The 20,754-nt window shown below is 42.0% G+C and overlaps 1 protein-coding gene across 10 annotated transcripts in view; it reads left to right on the forward strand.

Annotated features, from left to right (window-relative positions):
- The first annotated feature begins 309 nt into the window (after positions 1 to 309).
- STAU2 (staufen double-stranded RNA binding protein 2) overlaps positions 310 to 20,754 on the forward strand; it is a 284,150-nt gene continuing 263,705 nt past the window's right edge. For 4 of the 10 annotated variants that reach the window (XM_060200094.1, XM_060200086.1, XM_060200116.1 and 1 more), the window contains exon 1: positions 12,607 to 12,683. Coding sequence is in view for 1 of the 10 variants with exons in the window: in XM_060200116.1 (XP_060056099.1) it covers positions 12,666 to 12,683 (18 nt within the window). In the remaining 9 variants the exon portion in view is untranslated. Of the gene's footprint in view, positions 403 to 12,605; positions 12,684 to 15,800; positions 15,865 to 20,754 lie in introns of those variants that run through there. The other 6 variants (XM_060200104.1, XM_060200101.1, XM_060200121.1 and 3 more) reach the window with 3 other exon arrangements.

Here is a 20,754-nt window from a genome sequence, read left to right on the forward strand (position 1 = left end):
CCAGTACCGCAGCGTCCGGGGCTGCCGCTGCTGCGGGGGGGGGGGGGGGGATGGGGGGGAGTGTCAGATGGCCGCCAGGGGGCGGGAGCGTCGCCGGGAACAATGGCGGTGCTGGGCCGCGGACCAGCGAGGGGAGAGTAGAGGCAGGGCGGGCGCCGGGCACGCGGCGCGGGTCCGCGAGGGATCGGGAACGCGCGCGCGTGCGCGTGTGACGGGCGGGCAGGGGCGCGGGAGCGGCCGCCGTAGCCCGGGCGCGGCGGGAGCGCAGGGGAGGCGGGCGGAGGCGGAGGCGGAGGGTGGGGAGCCGGAGGGGTGGAAGCCGGCGGCGGCGGCCGAGCGAGGTCAGTGCCCTGTAGTGTTTGCCAATGTTGGGGCCGCCTGCAAAGTGTCTGCGGCAAGAAGGTAAATAACCGTGGTTGCGGGCGTCCGGGAGGCCCCGACTTCCGCCCCGCTGGCTGAGGAAGGCAGAGGGCGCGGGGGAGCCCTGCAGGTCCGCGGCGCCCGGCGCACCCCGGGCCGAGCGGGCCCCTCGGCGGCCTCCCCTCCCCCGCGCCTGCTCCCGGGGCTCGGGCTGCTCCGGGCCGCAGGGGGAGGGGAGGGGAGGGGAGGGGCGGCGGCTGGGGGGCGGCGGCTGGGGGGCGGCGTGTGTGCGCGCTGTGTGCGCGTGGAGGGTGGGATGGCACAGGTGTCCTGAGGGGAGGAGCCGGGAGGGCGGCCGGGAGCCGGCGCTCGGGGGAGTGCGGGGTCCCGGGGAGGCTGAGCTCGCCCGGGCGCTGCCAGGTGGGGTCGTGAGGGCCGGAAGCAGGCCGGTGGGGTTGGCGGCACTTTGGGGAGAAGAGGAGGAGGCGGCAGAGGTGGAGGAGGCGGAGGAGGGCGGCCCCGGGGGAGGGTCCCTGCGGCGGCCCCGGGAGGAGGAGCAGGAGGAGGAGGAGCAGGAGGAGGAGGCGGCCCGGGAGGGTCTGCGGGGCCTGGGGCGCTTGCGGGAGGCGGCGGCGGCGGCGGCGATTTCTGTAGAATGGGCAAGTGCTGAGGCCGTGAGGCGCCCGGGCGGGGAAGGTAGGTGGGGCCGTAGGGGGGGGGCGGATAAAATGAATCCTGTGACGGGCAAGTTCTGCTCCGGGCTTGGAGGAACTGCGACCGCGATGGCTCGGCTTCCAAGGGCTGGGGGGTGCTTGGCAGTTAGTGACCTTGCCGAGGTGAAGGGAGTTGGGCGAGGAGACAAAGATCGGTTCCCGAAGCCGCCGTGTTGAGGCCGGGCCTCCAGCCTCTCTACCCCCCCCCCCCCGCCCCCGGGAAGGGCCTGGGCGGTGCGGAGGACCCGGGCGTGCGGTGGGGGTGTTCCGCGGGGGCCCGGCGAGGAGCCAGCGAAGATGGGGATTCTCGGCGCGGGAGGCGGGGAAAAGGGCCTCGCGGTCCTGGACGTCCCCGGAAATAAGTGCAGCGGTGCATTTGTAAATAATGTCCTTAGGAAAGGGTCCTTGTTTAGCAGGGCCCCCCACCCCACGCCACCCCCTATACACCCTGGTTAATAACTCCTTGGAGGTATATAGAAGGATCGTTCAACTAGGGAAATGCACTAAAGGTTTATTTTTTATTTTATTTATTTTTTTAAGTGGGTGGTTCCTGCTGAAAAGATAGGAGCGAAATACCTTTAAAAGGTATTTCACTGATAAAACCAAAGCCCTTTCATTTGAACGCATGTTTTCATACATTTGGGTCAACTTTTTTTTTTTTTTTTTTTTGCTGAGCATTCACTGGGGTTAAAGAGCCTGATGATCGTTTGAAATCAGAATTAGGATGGGCAGACTGGATACTGGTACGCTCCTAGGAGAAAAGATCGCAACATTTCTCCAGGAGGTTTCCTCCCGGTGGTTGCTTTCTAAAGATGATTCAAATATGCTGTTGTTAATAGAGTTCCCCCCTCTGGGGGAGGGGGAACTGTTATTTAATAAAACCGTCATAACCAACTCATTCAGCATCTCGGCTGTTTTGTGATATGGCCAGTTTTCCACATGGTTCATTTTATATTTCACTGCAAGCCAGAGCTATCACATATCACTTGAATTGTAGATTTGCTGCATTTTGCAGCAGGCCTGTATTAAATTTGTGAAACACTTATGCCAAATTGTGTGGCGTGTATGCTCTTTTAAATTTTTTTTTTTTCTCAGATCGTTTCCACTCCAGTCACTATTGCCACCTTTCGTTACATGTCAGCGCAATTTGAAATGTATCTATCCTTATGTGATCGTTAGTTGGTAGGATATGATGTATATATTTTACAAATCTAATTTTTTTCCCTTAAAAATTCATTCTGCTGTATAATTTAAGGGTGTACTTTAGGGCTGGGGAGCTAGCATAATGGTTATAAAAAACAAAAACAAACCCTTTCATATCTGAGTCAGTAAAGGTCCCAGGTTCGGTGCTCAGAACCACCAGAGTTGAGCAGTGCTCTGGTAAAAAAAAAAAAAAAAAAAAGTTTTCGAAAAATATTTATTTATTGGGCAGCGGGTAGATAGCATAATGGTTATGCAAAGTAATTCTCATGCCTGAGGCTCCAAAGCCCCAGGTTCAATCCCCTGAACAGTGCGTTCTGGTAAAAAAAAAAAATATATATATATATATATATATATTACTGGGGGGGGGGAGAAAAAGAGCGCCAAAGTGGCACCTTTAAAAAAATTATTTTCCCTTTTGTTGCCCTTTTTTAAAAAATTATTGTTGTAGTTATTATTGCTCTTATTGATGTCATCTTTGTTAAATAGGACAGAGAGAAATGGAGAGAGGAGGGGGAGAGAAAGATAAGACACCTGTAGAACTGCTTCACTGCTTGTGAAGCGACTCCACTGTAGGTGGGGAGCCAGTGCTGGAACTGGGGTCCTTCCGCTTTGTGTGGCCACATGTACTTAACCCACTGCACTACCGCCTGACCCTCGAGTAGCACCATTCTTTATTAATCTTTTCCTATTATTTGGCCTCCTTTTCTTTTGAATACCTTGCATGGTATCTGATGATAATAAATGGGAAAAATCTAAATCTTGCAAAGTGTGTTAATCTTAGGGCGAATAGTTTGATGTGCGCAATACCATTAGGTCATGCAGATGCATTTCTACCTCTTCTGTCCACTTGTGAAATTATTAGAGGGATGTCAGAAATCTGCAGTAATTACAATTTATATTTATGTATGAGGCATTGTTTGCTTTTGAATAACCCCCTTTAATTGAATATACAATAGAAGCCTGGCCATTATTGGAGGTGAAGCCAGGGGCCTCACCCAGCTACCAACGGCACAGAGCCCTGCCTGGCAAGGCCCAGACAGCCCCCATTCAAGCCGTGACACCATGTGGGAGGTGTTCTGACACGGAACTGAGAAAGCTCCGGTGCTGTGATATCATTCTTTCTGTACTACTGTCTGAATGAAACAAGTGGGCCTGAGCTGTGAAAAGATTTATAGCAAGACTTTTTCTATGCACACATACTCATGAGGTCAAGTCCTTTGTTACAGAAAACATTTTAGTAAGTCTTCATTTTATACGAGGCTGTCTGAGGAAGAACATAAATGGTAGAGTACTTGTGTGCATGAGGTCCCAAGTTTGAGCCTCAGCAACTCATATGCCAAAACTGAGCTATGCTGTGGTTTCTCTCTTTCTCATAATAGTAACTGAATGTAAAAAAAAAAAAAAAATCTGTCATTTGTGGAATATAGATAGTTGAAACAGCAAGCTTGCAAAATAAATAATAAACTAGCCAAACTGCCTCCTAAGACTTTTGTGAAAACTGGAGGTTGGGGGTTGGGTTCAGTCTGGAATCTATGCCTTTAATTGTATAATCTTGTTAACCATTATTAAATCACTAAGAAAAAGAAAAATTGCCTAGTAGATAGAAGGGAACATTGAACCAGGTCAGACTGGGTTTGAATCCTAGCATCTGGCAGTGTCACTGGGGGCTGTTAACACAATCACTTTTGGTACAGTGCTCAAGGACCTGGGTTCGAGCCCCGGGTCCCCACCTGCAGAGGGAAAGCTTTGCAAGTGAAGCAGGACTGCAGGTGCCTCTCTTTCTCACTGTCTCCCCTACCCTCTTGATTTCTGCCTGTGTCTATCCAATAAATAAAGATAACAAAAAAAATTTTAAAACAATCACTTTTATAGAAAATACAGGAGAATGTTGCAAGGTGATGAAGATTAAATGATTTACTAAAAAAAAAAAAAAAGGCAAAATAAGGCACCTGGCATATAAAAATGGTGCCTTGGTAAATGTTATTTTCTTTTTCTCTTAGTCAATGATGTGTGGGTTTTTTTTTTTTTTTTTTCCCATTGGAATTGTCTGTGGAGTAGAACTTCCATGTAATTCTTAGAATCTCTTGTAGGCTTTTAAGAGATAATGAAATTTATACCTATTTTGTTTATCTTGTATAAAATCAATTTTTGGTGCCTACTTAAAAAATAAAGTGAAACACCTAAGAGCAGCCTTTTAAGGACTGTGTTTTAGAATAAGAAATTTGCCCACCTGCAGGGGAGTCGCTTCACAGGCGGTGAAGCAGGTCTGCAGGTGTCTATCTTTCTCTTCTCCTCTCTGTCTTCCCCTCCTCGCTCCATTTCTCTCTGTCCTATCCAACAATGACAACAACAATAATAGCTACAACAATAAAAAAAAAAAAAAACAAGGGCAACAAAAGGGAATAAATAAATAAAATAAATATTTAAAAAAAAAAAAAAAAAAAAGAATAAGAAATTTGACTTGTTTAGTTTTGTAGTAATTTGTAGTTGTAAAAATTAGGATAATTCCTGTTTGGGCACCCAACAACAATAATAGCAAAAACCAATTAGGATAGTAAACTTTTAAAAAAAAAATCTACTTATTTATAAAATTTATTTTTTTAAAGATTTTATTTGCCATATTAATGTTTTTTATTTTTTATATTTATTTCCCCTTTGTTGCCCTTGTTTTTTTATTGTTGTAGTTATTGTTATTGATGTCATCGTTATTGGATAGGACATCGAGAAATGGAGGAGGGGAAGACAGAGGGGGAGAGAAAAACACCTGCAGACCTGCTTCACTGCTTGTGAAGCGACTCCCCTGCAGGTGGGGAGCTGGGGGGTGGAACTGGGATCCTTAGCTGCACTACCGCCTGACTCCCTTCTTGATTAATGAGAAAGACAGGAGGAGGAGAGAAAGAGCCAGACAGCACTCTGGCACATGTGCTGCCAGGGATTGAACTCAGGACCTCATGTTTGAGAGCCTAGTTCCTTAGCCACTGCGCCACCTCCTGGACCACTTAAAAAAAGTCTTATTCTTTTTATTTTAATGTTATGCAGAGAGACAGAGAGACCAGAGCACTTCTCAGCTCTGGCTTAAGGTGGTGCTGGGGACTGAACCTGAGACCTCAGCCTCAGTTCAGGCATGAGTCTTTTGTGTAACCATTATGCTATTTCCTCAGCTTTTTTGCTTTTTGAATGATCAAGTAAGTGATATAAGTGAGATTGCCTGTAATTATGGTATGGGTACTTATATATAAAATTTACAAAAGTTAATTTAAACTTTTGCACTTTTTTTTTTTTTTTTTACCAGAGCACTACTCATGGCTTATGGTAGTTTGGGGTATTGAATCTGGGAATTTGGTAGTCCGGGAGGTGGCGTAGTGGATAAAGCATTGTACTCTCAAACATGAGGTCTCAAGTTCAGTTCCTGGCAACACATGTTCCAGAGTGATTTCTGGTTCTTTCTCTCCTCCTGTTTTTCTCCTTAGTAAGTAAATATAATCTTAAAAAAAAGAATATAGGGGGCTGGGCGGTAGCGCAGCGGGTTAGGGAAGCACAAGGACCAGTGTAAGGATCCCGGTTCGAGCTCCAGGCCAGCTCTCCACCAGCAGGGGAGTCGCTTCGCAGGTGGTGAAGCAGGTCTGCAGGTCTTTAGGTCTTTCTCTCCCCCTCTCTGTTTTCCCTTCCCCTCTCCGTTTCTCTCTGTCCTATCCAACGACGACGACATCATCAACAACAATAGTAATTGCAACAACAATAAAAAAACAAGGGCAACAAAAGGGAAAATAAATACTAATATAAAAAATTTGGGAGCGTGGAGCCTCAGGAATGAGTCTTTTTGCATGACCATTATGCTATCTCCCCAGCCCCAAACATATTAATTTAATAATGCCATTTTTATAAAGCAGTATTTAATCATTAAGGATTTTAAAAATTCATGCACATTTCTATCTGATGGGCAATTTATAATAAAAACAGTTCATTTCAGATATGTGTTGATATTCTAATTCTTCCTGATTAGCAAGTTTTCCGCAGTGATTAGTGCCTGCTATCTATATACTGCTCTGCTGCCTGTTTGCAGTCAGTGCTTGGAATCTGGAACTGCATGTCCAAATGTGCCTCACTGTTTATCACTGTAGGGCATATCTGGTTATTAGCAAGAGACTTAGAAATCTGGTTTCATATACTCTAAGGCCATAAATATAGTAGGGAAACAGTTCACAAATAACTGAAAATTGGTTTTGGTTGAAGAAGTAGCGATTACACTGAAACAGAATGGTTAGTGTAGGGCATATTTGGGACTTGTGAATAGAGTTCTTTAAAAGTACTTAGCTGTACTTGGAATAAGCTTTAGCTGGAAACTTTCGACAGAGACGGAAGAGGTGGGCTTTATGAAATCATAGTCATTATTAAATTGCCCTGTTTCTTATTGATGTACCTTGATACTTTATCAAAGTTTTTTGAATTTATGTAAAATAGTTGCACAGAATGAAAGAATATTTAAAAAAGGTAATGGGCACTCACATTTTTGTTACTGCATACAATTATCAGAAGATTGAAACTTAAAGCTATTTCTACATTTTTTTTTTTACTTTTTTATTTTTATATGTATTTTATTTATTTTCCCCTTTGTTGCCCTTGTTGGGGTTACTGATGTCATTGTTGTTGGATAGGATAGAAAGAAATGGAGAGAGGAAGGGAAGACAGAGGGGGGAGAGAAAGACAGACACCTGCAGACCTGCTTCACCGCCCTGCAGGTGGGGATCCTTATGCCGATCCTTGTGCTTTGCGCCACATGCACTTAACCCACTGCACCACCGCCCAGCTCCCCATTTTTTTTTTAATTTCTACACTTTATGCTACCTACCTCTGGACTTAGTCATGGGTGTTAGTGACTGAATTAATGACTTCACCTCTAATGTTGAAGAGACACTAACAAGTACTGTGTAGATAAACACTGATAATTTTTAAAGAGTTACATTTAATTTTAGCAATGGAATTTCTGAAAGTGCTTACTAAATATTGTTAAATTCTAGGAAAAGACAATGGTCTAGGAAGTGGTGAGGTGGATAAAGTGTTAGGCTATCAAATGTGAGGTACATAGTATCACTTGGGCCAGAGCAGTACTCTGGCTTGCTTGCGCTCTCTCTCTCTCAGTAAATAAATACATCTTTCTTTCTTTCTTGTAGGAAGGAACAGAAAAATCACAGATTATTTTAGTGGTTTATTCATATTTTAGTTTCTACATGACTTGCTTTCAATTAAAACAAAACTTTGATCTATATTTATTGGTTATAGTCTAGAATTTGTACTGTTGACTAATGTTATAATTTTGATGGCTTCATCTATAAATATGTGTTTTATTTATAAATTACCACTTTGAAAATCTTTTTTTTTTTTTTTTTTTTTTTTACCAGACCACTATTCAGCTCTGGTTTATACTGGTGCTGGGGATTGAACTTGGATCCTTGGAGTCTCAGACATGAGAGTCTTTCTGGATAACCATTATGTTATCTCCCCTGCCCCACTTCCAAATTCTAATGATACTTATTTGACTATGTTGCACTGGGATTTTATTTGGCCTATTATTATTATTTTATTTGGCATGCTAATTGATAACTAAACAACTATAGCATTTTAGAATTTCAGAGTTGAGTAGAATTATGTTCCTTCAGAATTTAGAGACCTAAAAAAATAAATATTAACTCATAGTTTCTTGGAGTTAGAAGTCTGGGTATAACTTAGCTTAGTGCCTGTGGTTCAAGGTCATTTATGAGCTTGTTTTTGAGCCTATATCTGGAATCTCTTCTGGTAGCTCAGCTGGAGGGAGAACTACTCTCAAGCTTACTTTATGTGACTTTTGGCATGATTTTGTTCCTTGGGGATTAATGGGCTGCAGTTCTTAGTTTGGAGACCTACCTCAGTTCTTTGTAATGTGAACATAACCAAATACAGCTCATGTTATGGCAGCTGGCTTCCTTAGCACGAATGAGTGATAAAATGAGAGCAGGTGACACCAAAGATGGAAGTTATATTCTTTTTATAACCTTGCCCTGGAGGTGGTATCTGATTATTTCTGCCAATGTATTATTTCTTAGAAGTTGTCTACCACTAAGGCATAGGCTTTTTTTTTTTTAATATTTATTTTATTTATTCCCTTTTGTTGCCCTTGTTGTTTTATTGTTGTAGTTATTATTGTTGTTGTCATTGTTGGATAGGACAGAGAGAAATGGAGAGAGGAGGGGAAGAGAGAGAGGAGGAGAGAAAGATAGACACCTGCAGACCTGCTTCACCGCCTGTGAAGTGACTCCCCTGCAGGTGGGGAGCTGGGGTTCGAACCGGGATCCTTAAGCCGGTCCTTGTGCTTTGCGCCACCTGCGCTTAACCCACTGCGCTACAGCCCGACTCCCCCCCCCTTTTTTTTTAAAGATTTATTTATTTGGATGGGGAGGGACACGAGAGAACCACCCTGCACATGTGATGCCAGGCATTGAACTCAGGACCTCATGCTTGTGAGTCCAGCATTTTATCCCCTATGCCACCTCCTGGACCTCTTGCTACCTTTTATTTTATTTTATTTTTCAAATAAATTTCTGTCAAGTCACTGAGCTTGTGTGTATTTTTTAAAATATTTATTTATTTACCCTTTTATTGCTTGTTTTTTTATTGTTGTACTTATTATTGTTATTGACGCTGTTGTTGTTGTTGGATAGGACAGAGAGAAATGAAGAGAAGGGGGAAGATGGAGAGGGGGAGAGAAAGACAGACACCTGCAGACTTACTTCACCACCTGTGAAGCGATTCCCCTGCAGATGGGGAGCCGGGGGCTTGAACTGGGATTCTTACAGTGGTCCTTGCACTTTGCACTACATGCGCTTAACCCACTGCACTACCGCCCGACTCCCTGTATATATATTTTTTTATTTAAAAAATTTACTTTATTGTGTATGCAAGAGAGTTTCCCATGGGATAGAGAGACAGACTCAAACAAGAGCACTATTGTGGTCCATGTGAATTTGGGGACCGAATGGAAACTTTACAATGCAATTCCATTGTTCTACCACTTGAACCACTTTTCTGGTCACTTATTTATTTATTTATTTATTTATTTTAAATTCAATAATGAAGGGAGAGAGACGAAGATAGAGAACACTAGAGCATTTCTGTGGCACATGTAGTGCCAGGCTTTGGATACAGGACCTCATGACCAAGAGCCCAACACTTTACCATTGTGCCAGCTCTGGGACCTCTACAGCCTTAAAGAAAATTTAATTTGATTTAATTTCATTTATTGGCTAGAGTCAGAAATTGAGAGGGAAGAGAGGTAGAGAGGGAAAGAGATATAACTGCAGCACTGCCTCACCATTTGTGAAGCATTCCCCTGCAGATGGCAGCTGGGGCTTGAATTCAGGTCCCTGGGCACCTGTGCTCAACCTGGTGCATGCACCACCTGACCTCTACAACTTTTACTTTTTTTTTTTTTCTTCCAGGGTTATCTCTGGGGGTTGGGTACCTGCACCATGAATCCACTGCTCTTGGCGGCCACCTTTTTTTTTTCTTCTGTTGTTGTTGCTGTATAGGACAGAGAGAAATTGCGAGAGGAGGGGAAGATGGGGAGAGAAAAGTAGATGCCTGCAGACCTGCTTCAGCACTTGCGAAGTGGCCCCCCCCCCGCAGGTGGGGAGCTAGGGGCTTGAACCGGGATCCTTGAGCCCATCTTTGCGCTTTGCACTATGTGAGCTTAACCCGGTGCACTACCACCCAGCCCCACAACTTTACTTTTTATTTATTTATTTATTTTTCTTTATTTCTGATAGAGATAGCCAGAAATTGAGAGGGAAGGAGGTGAGAGAGAGAGAGAGATATGGAGACAAAGAGAGGAACAGAGACATACCTGCAACACTGCTTCACCACTTGCGAAGCTTTCTCCCTGCAGGTGGGGACTGGGGGCTTGAACCTGGATCCTTGCACATTGTAACATGGGTGCTCAACCAGGTGCGCTACCACCCAGCCCCACAACTTTACTTTTTAAAGATTAGAAAGATGGACAGACAGAAAGACATTCACACACACACACACACACACACACACACACGTGCTCGTGCCTTTTTAAAGATTATAGAGATAGACACACACCTCATAGACACACAAAATAGTTACTAAGGCATAAAAAATAGTGTGAAGACTGACCTAAATTCAAATTCACTGTTACTCAAATCCAGACCTTATAATGATTCTCTTGGAAAATATAAAAACTTATACAAATACTAAGACCACTATTGTAAGACATATATTAAAAACTTTCAGTCATTATGAATTGACCTCAGTGTGTTATCTTGAAAAATAAGTCAAGGGACTCATGGTACAGCTCCATGGTAGAATGCCACTTGGCATGTTTGAGACCTTGAGCTATAGCTGGCACCCCTCCCCCCAAAGGAAAAGGTGAAAAAAATGGTAACCAAATGTATACATTTATTCCTGGCGCCTCAGAAAAGAGAAGAAAAGAGTAGCTAAGTATATACATGTATGTGTATATATATATATATATATATATATATATATATATATATTCACATTTATTTGCATATAAACATTTACATATCTGTAAGTACATAAGCATTGTGCAGAAGAGATTTACCATGGAAAAGAAAGAAAACCAAGGGAAGAAAGGTCAGGTCCAGAAGGGAACAAATCCAAATGTAACAATAGGATGTATCATAATAGTGACTTTTTAGGGACATTTTCAATGTAAAATTTAACGACCATGTTATTTTTATAATGATTATAGTGACTACAAACAACAAAAAAAATCTAGCTAGGTAGTCTTACTCTGTACTTACTCTTCCATACCACCTAAGAGAATACTTGAATGTGTTGCTTCTTCTTTTTTGTTTTTAATATTTATTTATTTATTCCCTTTTGTTGCCCTTGTTGTTTTATTGTTGTAGTCGTTGTTGGATAGGACAGAGAGAAATGGAGAGAGGAGGGGAAGACAGAGGGGGAGAGAAAGATAGACACCTGCAGACCTGCTTCACCATTTGTCAAGTGACTTCCCTGCAGGTGGGGAGCCAGGGCTCGAACTGGGATCCTTACGCGAGTCCTTGTATTTTGCGCCACCTGCGCTAACCCTCTGCACTACAGCCCGACTCTTGTGTTGCATCTTCTTTAGTCTACTGTGGAGGGTGGTGCTGATTACAGTGAGAACAAAGAGAATCTTAGTGGAGCAAGAAAACACACAGTAAATGCTAATCTGAAACTTAGTTTTTTTTGAACAACTTCACTTTTTGCTTTAGTTATCTTAGAACTCAGAACTGTCAGGGCATTTGTTGAGTCTACATTTGTATTGTCCGGCATGATAGCCATTAGCCACAGGTGGTCATTTGATTTTTTTTTTTTTTTTTTTTTTTTTGCCTCCAAGGTTATTGCTGGGTCATGAATCCACTGCTCCTGGAGGCCATTTCCCCCTCTTTCATTGCCCTGGTTGTTTTATTGTTGTGGTTATTATTGTTGTTGTTGTTATTGATGTTGTTGTTAGATAGGACAGAGAGAAATCCAGAGAGGAGGGGAAGACAGGAAGAGGGAAGGATAGACACCTGCAGACCTGCTTCACCACTTGTGAAGTGGCTCCCCTGCAGGTGGGGAGCCGGGGGCTCGAACCAGGATCCTTACACTGGTCCTGGTGCTTGGTGCCATGTGTGCTTAACCTGTTGCACTCCGCCTGATCCCTGTTCATTTAACTTTAAAGTAACTTTAAAAAATTAAAAATGGTCGTCAGGCAGGTGGCACAATGGATAAAGCACTGGACTCTCAAGCATGAGGTCTTGAGTTCAAGCCCTGGCAGCACATATACCAGAGTGATGTCTGGTTCTTTCTGTCTCTTCTCCTATCTTTCTCATTAGTAAATACATAAAAATACTTAAAAAAAATTAAAAATGTATTTTCTTGGTTTCTTCACTTACCTCGTGTCTAGTAGCTACCTGGACAGCACAGCTATAGGACTGGTTAGTCACCATAGAAAGTCCTGAGCTGTGAGCCTGGATGAGATGGTTGGTAGTGTGCCCAGTTGAATTCAACGTGCTAGGATCTAGGTTCAAGCTCCTGGCCCTCACCCAGGAGGGGAAAGCTTCACGAAAGGTGAAGCAGTGCTGAAGGTGTCTTTTTTTTTGGTCACTATTTCTCCTTTCCTCTAATTTTCTGTGCCTGTTTAACAAACAAATAAATAGATAACTATTAAAAAGTAAAGTTCTGTGTTGATCTAGATCAACCCTGATTTGTATCAGAGTCATGTGTTGAAAATGCTAATCATTCAGATCACTAAGTTGAGCTTTGTTTCTTTTTTATTTTCCAGTTTTTTTTTTTTTTTTGGAGCCCTGAAGGATACAACAGTTTGGTCAATATTGTCTTAACATGCTTCAAATAAATCAGGTGAGTTTGTGTTGATACATATCATACTTAAATGATGTTTAAGTTGTAAATTGTGAAAAGTTTTAATTCAGCACTCTGTAACTATAACCTGATTACTGTGTTATAGAGCACTTAAATTCTGTGTACTCAACAGAAGTTGAATAGGGCAAGTTTTTTTTTTTTTTTTAAACAGCACTGATCAGCTGTGGCTTATGGTGGTGCAGGGGATTGAACCTGGGACTTTGGAGCTTCAGGCATGAGAGTCTCTACCATTGTGCTGTCTACCCCTGCTGTTTATCTATTTATAATATCCTAACAGGACTGGGGGGGGGGGAGAGAGAGACAGACAGACAAACTTAAACATACACACACACAAATACACCAGCTCTGGTTTATGGTGATACTGGGCATTGAACCTGGGACTTCGGAACTTCAGGCATGTGAGTCTCATTGCATAACCATTATGCTATCTACCCTGCCATTTATCTGTTTTTAATATTTTATTCTAACAGGAGAGGTAGAGAATGAGGGAGAGGGAGGTGCATGCGTGCACACACGCACCAGGGCACTGCTCAGCTCTGGTTTATAGTGTTACTGAGGACTGAACCTGGGACCTCAGACTCTCAGACATGAAAGTTTTTGCATCACCATTATGCTACCTCCCCAGCTCCAGGGCAGATTGTTTTAGGATTATAGTAGTAATCTTGAAAGACAGTAGCTTGGGAGTCAGGCGGTAGCGCAGTGGGTTAAGCACACGTGGCGCAAAGTGCAAGGATGGGCAGAAGGATCCCAGTTTGAGCCCCAGCTCCCCACCTGCAGGTGAGTCACTTCACAAGCGGTGAATCTGGTCTGCAGGTGTCTGTCTTTCTCTCCCCCTCTGTCTTCCCCTCCTCTCTCCATTTCTCTCTGTCCTATCTAACAACCTATCCAACAATGACGATATCAATAACAGCAATAATAACTACAACAATAAAACAAGGGCAACAAAAGTGAATAAATAAATATTTAAAAAAAAAGCTCTTAAAAAAAAAAGAAAGACAGCGTTTTTTAAAAAATTTGTGACAGTTTCTTTCAATTGTTTAAGTTAAATTTTCTTATCTTTATTTATTGGGTAGAGACAGTCAGAACTTTAATTTTAATAGAGACAGAGGGAAAGGGGAGATGGGGAAGAAAGACAGACACCTGAAGCATCTCACCACTTGCAAAGCTTTCCCCCTGTTGGTGGGGCCAGGGGTTCAAACCTGGGTCCTTCTGCATTGTAATTAGTTCTCCACAGTGTGCCACCACCCGACCCCTCAGTTTTTTTTTTCCCCCATTGGCTAATTTACCAGCATTTTATTTTATTTTTTCATTTTTTATTTGTAACAGTGGTTTAAAAGATTGTAAGATGATAGTGTATAGTTCTACGCTACACCCGCTACCAAAATACTATGTCCCCACCTTTCTACCTCCCAAAGATAACCATCATATCACAGAGTCTTAGAAACAATTTGCTTGCTTTTATCCATTTTGTCCTAAAGGACAGTGTTATCTTTGTTGATCGTGGGGTAGTATTCCATGGAGTATGTGTCTCATAACTTTAGCCAGTCATCTGTTGATGAGTACTTAGGTTGCTTCCATTCTTTGACAATCGTAAATAATGTAGCTATGAACATAGAGGTACATATGTCCCTTTGGATTATTGTTTGCATGTGCATTGGCTAAATGCCTAAGAGTGGTATTGCTGGATCATAAAGTAATTCTATTTTTACTTGGAAAGACAGTGGCTTCTGAGCATACAGAGCAGAAGGTTTGTCTATTTATTTACTTTTGTTAATATTCTGTTCCATCAGGACTTGGGGTGTTGAGAATGCTTGTGATTACAATATTGCTTAAATAGGTGGCAGTTTTACAGACTGAAAGGAATTGTAGTGACAAATTTTGTGAAGTAGTTCTGTGTGTTTAAAAAGATTTCCTCTTGAGCTGGGGAGAAAGCCAAATGGTTGTGCAGAAATGTTTCATGCCTAGGGCACCAAAGTTCCCAGATTCAAGTCCCAGCACCATTGCAAGCCAGAGCTGAGCAGTGTTGTGGTAAAAAGAAAGAAAACAAAGAAAAAGGAAAAAGATTCCTTTTCTATGGTGCTGAAAAGATGTGCTCTACTAAGTAAATAATAACATTTCCTGCCTTAAACTCATAGAAAGAAGTATTTTCTTAGGTTTTGGTACTTCTCCAAGAATTTTATATGACCTGTAAGATAGCTCACTTGAATAGTGTGTTGTTTTGCCATGTGTTTGATTCAGGTTTGAGCCTGGCCCTCACCACGTAGAAGGAAGGTTTGGTGCTATGATTTCTTTCATTCACTTTGCCGCTGTCTTTCTGTCTCTGGTTAAACAAATAAATACCCAAAACATCTGCAACAAATAGGGCATTGTATCATAACCAAAAATACCAGAAAATATTTTTTCTTTTGATTATCAGTCAAGAGATTTAATTTGTGTGTGTGTGTGTGTGTGTGTGTGTGTGTGTGTGAGATATTTGAAGTAATCCTCCCCCAAGTTCGCCTCACCTAAGAGATAAATCTGTTTCCTTTGCATCACGTGCCATCTCAAACCTGTGATTTCTGTTATACCTGCTGTAGAGTCTTCTGAGCTCCAGACTCATGTTAGCAGTTACCAACTTGATCTCTTTACCGAAGGCTTTATATATCTCAGACTTACCATGTGCTCAGGATATCATCTAAATGCTTCAGTTTCACTGGACTATTTTGGTTACTAGAGAGGGCAAGGTGGTTCCAGTTTGCTCTCTGAAGAAAGCACTTTACTGGTTCACTGTTAACATCTCCAGGTTCTAGAATACCTTTTGTTGTATGTTGTGTTCATGTATTTGCGGAGTGAGTGGATGAATGGTGCTAAAGTTAGCACTATAGCAAGGCAGGCTCTTTTGTTTTCCACAATAACAACATAATTGTGTTATCATGTAAAGCTTAATTTATGCAAGTTCATTAACAAAACTCTCCTTTATGCAAAGTTGTTCTTTGATTTTCCTCTTGTGTTAGGAAATTTTCTTGTTTCATACTGCTTTCATCAAAGATGCAACTTATATAGGCTTAGAGAAATCTTAAAGCTCTCCTGTACTTAGTGCTTCCTGTACCTTTACAGTTGCTGTCAATTCCATTGGATGCATTGATGGACCTTTGTGAGACATGACTTACAACCTGTGTAGGTGTGACATTGCTGCTAAATGACTGTACGGATACCTGCTATTAATTATATGGGTACAGTTAGCACAGTTTGTTTCATATTCTGCCATAGACAGATGGAAGTGGTCATTCACTTTGTGCCAGTCAATGTCATTGAAAATTATAGTTTATGGGTCTATCTTAGTAAAGTTTTACTGCCTGTCTATGTTATTGGTCTTGTTGAATCAGGCATTATAAACAGTTCCTAGGCAATGTTCTATATGACTCTAAGCAGACCCGGGCTTTGGTTAGTAATTGTACACAGTGCCTGGAGATATATATGCTTTGATTGTAATAGTTGTGCATTCTCACACTACTAAAGGACTCCCTTATGTTAGTGACTAATAGCATGTTCAAATATGAGGGGAAAAGTTAATATGTTTTGGGATAGTAAAGTCATAGAAAAGACTTCTTCAGGCAAAGATGGTTACATCTTTAATTCTTAAACCTATGGGTGATTTGTAAATTTTCATGGTAATTGCTTTCACTTTTTTTTTTTTTTAGATATGTTTATTTATTATTGGATAGAAACAGAAATTGAGAGAGAAAAGGGGGAGACAGAGAGGGAGAGAAACAGAGATACCTGCAGTCCTGCTTCACCATTGGTGGGTGAAGCTTTCCCCCTGCAGGTGGGGACCAGGGGTTTGAACCTGGGACTTTGTGCATTGTAATGTGAACGATTAACCAGATGCACCACCACCTGGTCCCCATGATTGCTTTCCTGTTAGAAATGAGAGGTTTATTTATCCTGTTAGGTCTAAAAATAAATGTGGAAATGTGATTGAAGTTAACACTCTCCTTGAAGCAGTTTAGATATCTGCTATGTATATATATATTTTTAACACCATCTTTAGGAGGGCACCAGTGTTTGTTTTCTTTAAATTCATAGATAGTAGAATTAGTGTGTTTTTTTTTTTTAGTTTTTTTTTAATATTTATTTTATTTATTTATTCTCTTTTGTTGCCCTTGTTGTTTTATTGTTGTAGGTATTATTGTTGTTGTCGTTGTTGGATAGGACAGAGAGAAATGGAGAGAGGAGGGGAAGACAGAGAGGAGGAGAGAAAGAGAGACACCTGCAGACCTGCTTCACCGCCTGTGAAGCGACTCCCCTGCAGGTGGGGAGCCAGGGTTCGAACCGGGATCCTTATGCCGGTCCTTGTGCTTTGCGCCACCTGCGCTTAACCCGCTGCCCTACAGCCCGACTCCCGAATTAGTGTGTATTTTTTAGAGCTAATTAAAACTAGGCGATGGAATACGAGGTTATTTGACATTTTACTTGATATTTTACATGACATTATTATAGAACATGGAATGTAACAACAAGGGCAACAAAAGGGAATAAACAAATCAATATTTAAAAACAAAAAAACCATGGTAATGTTCTTTTTTTATTTTTTAATTTCTTTATTGGAGAATTAATGTTTTATATTCAACAGTAAATAAAATAGTTTGTACATAACATTTCCCAGTTTTCCATATAACAATACAACCCCCACTAGGTCCTCTGTCATCCTTTTTGGACCTGTATTCTTCCCCCTCTCCCCCCCAGAGTCTTTTACTTTGGTGCAGTACACCAGTTCCAGTTCAGGTTCTACTTGTTTAAACCATAATTTAAAAAAATTTTTTTTAACTTTATTTATTTTCCCTTTTGTTGCCTTTTTGTTGTTGCTGTTGTTGTAGTTATTGTTGTTATTGATGTCGTCCTTATTGGATAGGACAGAGAGAAATGGAGAGAGGAAGGGAAGACAGAGATGGGGAGAGAAAGATAGACACCTGCAGACCTGCTTCACCGCCTATGAAGGGACCCCCCTGCAGGTGGGGAGCCAACGGCTTGAACCGGGATCCTTATGCTGGTCCTTGCGCGCCACATGCGCTTAACCCGTTGCCCTACCACCACTCCCAAACCATAATTTTTAAAAGTGGAAAAAAAAATCTGGTCTCCTGATTCCAACTTATACATACACACATACACACACACTTTGTTCTCTAAGTGTAATGAGAAGTATGACCTATTTAAAGACTTTGTATGCTTATTATTTTATTGTTTGATAGAAACTGTGATAAATTGAGAGGAAGGGGCAGATAGGGAGAAAGGGAGACACTTGTAACACAGAAGTGCTACAGAGGCCTCTCTTTTTCCTTCTCTTTTTTAAAAAAATATTTAAACATTTTTCTTTATTTATTGGATAAAGACAGCCAGAAATCAAGAGGGAGTGGAGAGAGAGAGAGAGAGAGACACGCCTGCAATACTGCTTCACCACCCGCAAAGCTTTCCCCCTGCAGGTGGGGACCAGGGGCCCGAGCCCTTGCGCACTGTAATGTGTGCACTCAATCAGGTGCGCTATTACTGGCCCCTCTTTTTCTTTCTCCACCTCTCTTTCCCCTCTATATTCTATTATAAAAGCAGTAATTTTATCTTTACATTTGTACTTTGCAAGTTTACTGTTGATTTTTAAGAATGTATGTTGTTACACATTTGCATTCATATTTATAGAAAAATTTGTTGGTGTAGAGAGGCAGAAAAATAAACGCAAGCTTACAGAGATAGTTACTGCTAGTATTTTGGGGCGTATGCTTTTATTTTTTTCTGCAGATATGTTTTTATGTGACTATGTATTATTAAAATGCAGACTGAGCTGGTGAAATAGCTCACTTAGTCTACTTACTTTGCCATGTACCTGTGAACCCACTGTACTGAAAGAAGCTTTGGTGTCTTTTCTTTCACCATCTCTCTGCTTCTTTGTCTAAAAACAAAAAATTGGGACTATACAAAATGCAGTCTGATGTGATTTAATAATCTGTAGTCTGAAGTATTAGAATTTATTTAATCAAATTTTTATCATTGAGCGATTCTGTATATGAGAGTCTAATGCTCTGTCAGGGGATTTCAGAGGTGTAAGTTGTTTGCTGGTGGTTCTTCATTTTTTTTTTTTTTTCCTCTAGGATTATTGTTGGGGCTCAGTCCCTGCACTGAGTATGAAGCTACTGTTCCTGATGTGGCCATCTTTTTCCATTTGTGTAGTTGTTGTTGCATAGGACAGAGAGAAACTGAGAGAGGAGCAGGAGCTAAAGAGAGAGAATGAAAGATAGACTCGTGCAGATCTACTTTACCCCTTGTGAAGGGGCCCCCCCTGCAGGTGGAGAGCTGGGGGCTAGAACCAGGATCCTTGTGCAGGCTTTGCTTTTGGTTCTATGTGCGCTTAACCCAGTGTGCTACCACCCCTCTTTTTTAATGTTTTAATTAATTAATTAATTATTGGATAGAGACAGAAAGAAATTGAGAAGGGAGAGAGACACCTGCAGCCCTGCTTCGCTTGTGAAGCTTCCCCTGCAGGTGGGGACCAACGGCTTGAGCCTGGGTCCTCGTGCACTGTAATCTGTTCACCTAATCAGGTGCACCACCATCTGACTTTGGTGGTTCTTAAAGAGGTTTGGTAGTAGATCTTGGGAATATGGAAGCTAACTGGGAATTTTAAGGGCTTACTAAAGTGGAATGCAAGGACAGACTAGGGCAGAATTTCATCAGATGAGAAGAGCCCCACAAGGACCGGAGGGTGTCAAGTGTGATAGAGGAATAATAAAGCTGGCCCAGGTATACTATGATAGCTATCATCATCAAGATTCCAAGGCCCAAAGTATAAGGAGTAATGCCATGTATCTCTTAGGCTTGTTGTGAGAAGTAATTGGAATACTGTTGGTTTTGATACTATTGTTACTGCATCCATTAATGTTACTATAAAGCTTACTGTTGCTATTGCTCCCTGGCTCTAGAGATTAATAAGAGGAGACAGATATTTAGGTTGGTCATTAAAATAGGGGATGAATCATTTAAACATTTCTCAGGTTCAGGTTAGCTACAAGTGCCTTCTATCTCCCAGCCAAGGGATAGCTCACCTGACATGGCTTGTGCCTTGCCATGTGTGTGACCTGGGTTTCCCTGTACCACATGGGAGTGCCTGGGCAGTGGGGGAGAAGGGAAAGTGCCTATGTCATGATGTTTCCCTGTGCCTTGGTACACCTCCCGTCCCCCCCCTCCCCCCCAAAAAAAAAGTTGGCTTAGAGCACTGAAATCCTGACAACTACCACAAATTGTGGAAGGACTTTGGCTTAGACTTTCTGTGAGCAGACAGAATAGGTGTTGTCCTCTGTGTAGCTAGCCTCAAAGATGGGCCTCAATGATCCCTGCCTCCTAGTATTTATTCCATTGTGTGATCCTCTTAAGTATTGTTTGCTGGACTGACAGAATATGGTAGAAATGTGACCTGGGAGATGATGCTGTGATAGAATCCTGGGCTCAGAAGCATGAGATCCCGAGTTTGGTCTCTAGCATCACATGTGCCCATCTAGCCCCTCCCCTGCTCAGCTTGGGAGTAGTTAGTTAACTGCCATATTGTGAGTAGCCTATGGAATGGCCTATGTGGTGACAAGTAGAGACTTCCTGCCAACAGCTAACAAGGCCTCCAGCAAACTGAGTTTGATTGAGTCTTCTTGGAAACAGATCTCTCAGGCATTGTCAAACTTCCAGCCCTAGACTTTTGGCCCACTGACATCTTGACTGCAATTTTATGAGAGATCTCGGGCCAGAATAACCAGCTAAGCTGCTCCTTGGTTGCCAGTCCTCAGTGGTGGCAAAGCTCTCTGGAAAAAAAATAAATGCTTGGTTTTTAAGCCGTTAAGTTAGCTTTAATTCACTATGTAGCAGTAGTATATACTCTTCCTCCTTAAGCAACTTGGAAACATTTAAGATATGTAAGTGATGACATTATCTGGCAATAGTCATTAGATGATAATAGGCTATTATCATGAAGAAACAATAAAGAGGGTAAACTTTCCTGGTGAAAGAATTTGTACTATAAACTTAAGTTTGTTAATGG

The sequence above is a fragment of the Erinaceus europaeus genome, chromosome 1 (assembly GCF_950295315.1).
Source record: "Erinaceus europaeus chromosome 1, mEriEur2.1, whole genome shotgun sequence".
Lineage (NCBI taxonomy): Eukaryota > Metazoa > Chordata > Mammalia > Eulipotyphla > Erinaceidae > Erinaceus > Erinaceus europaeus.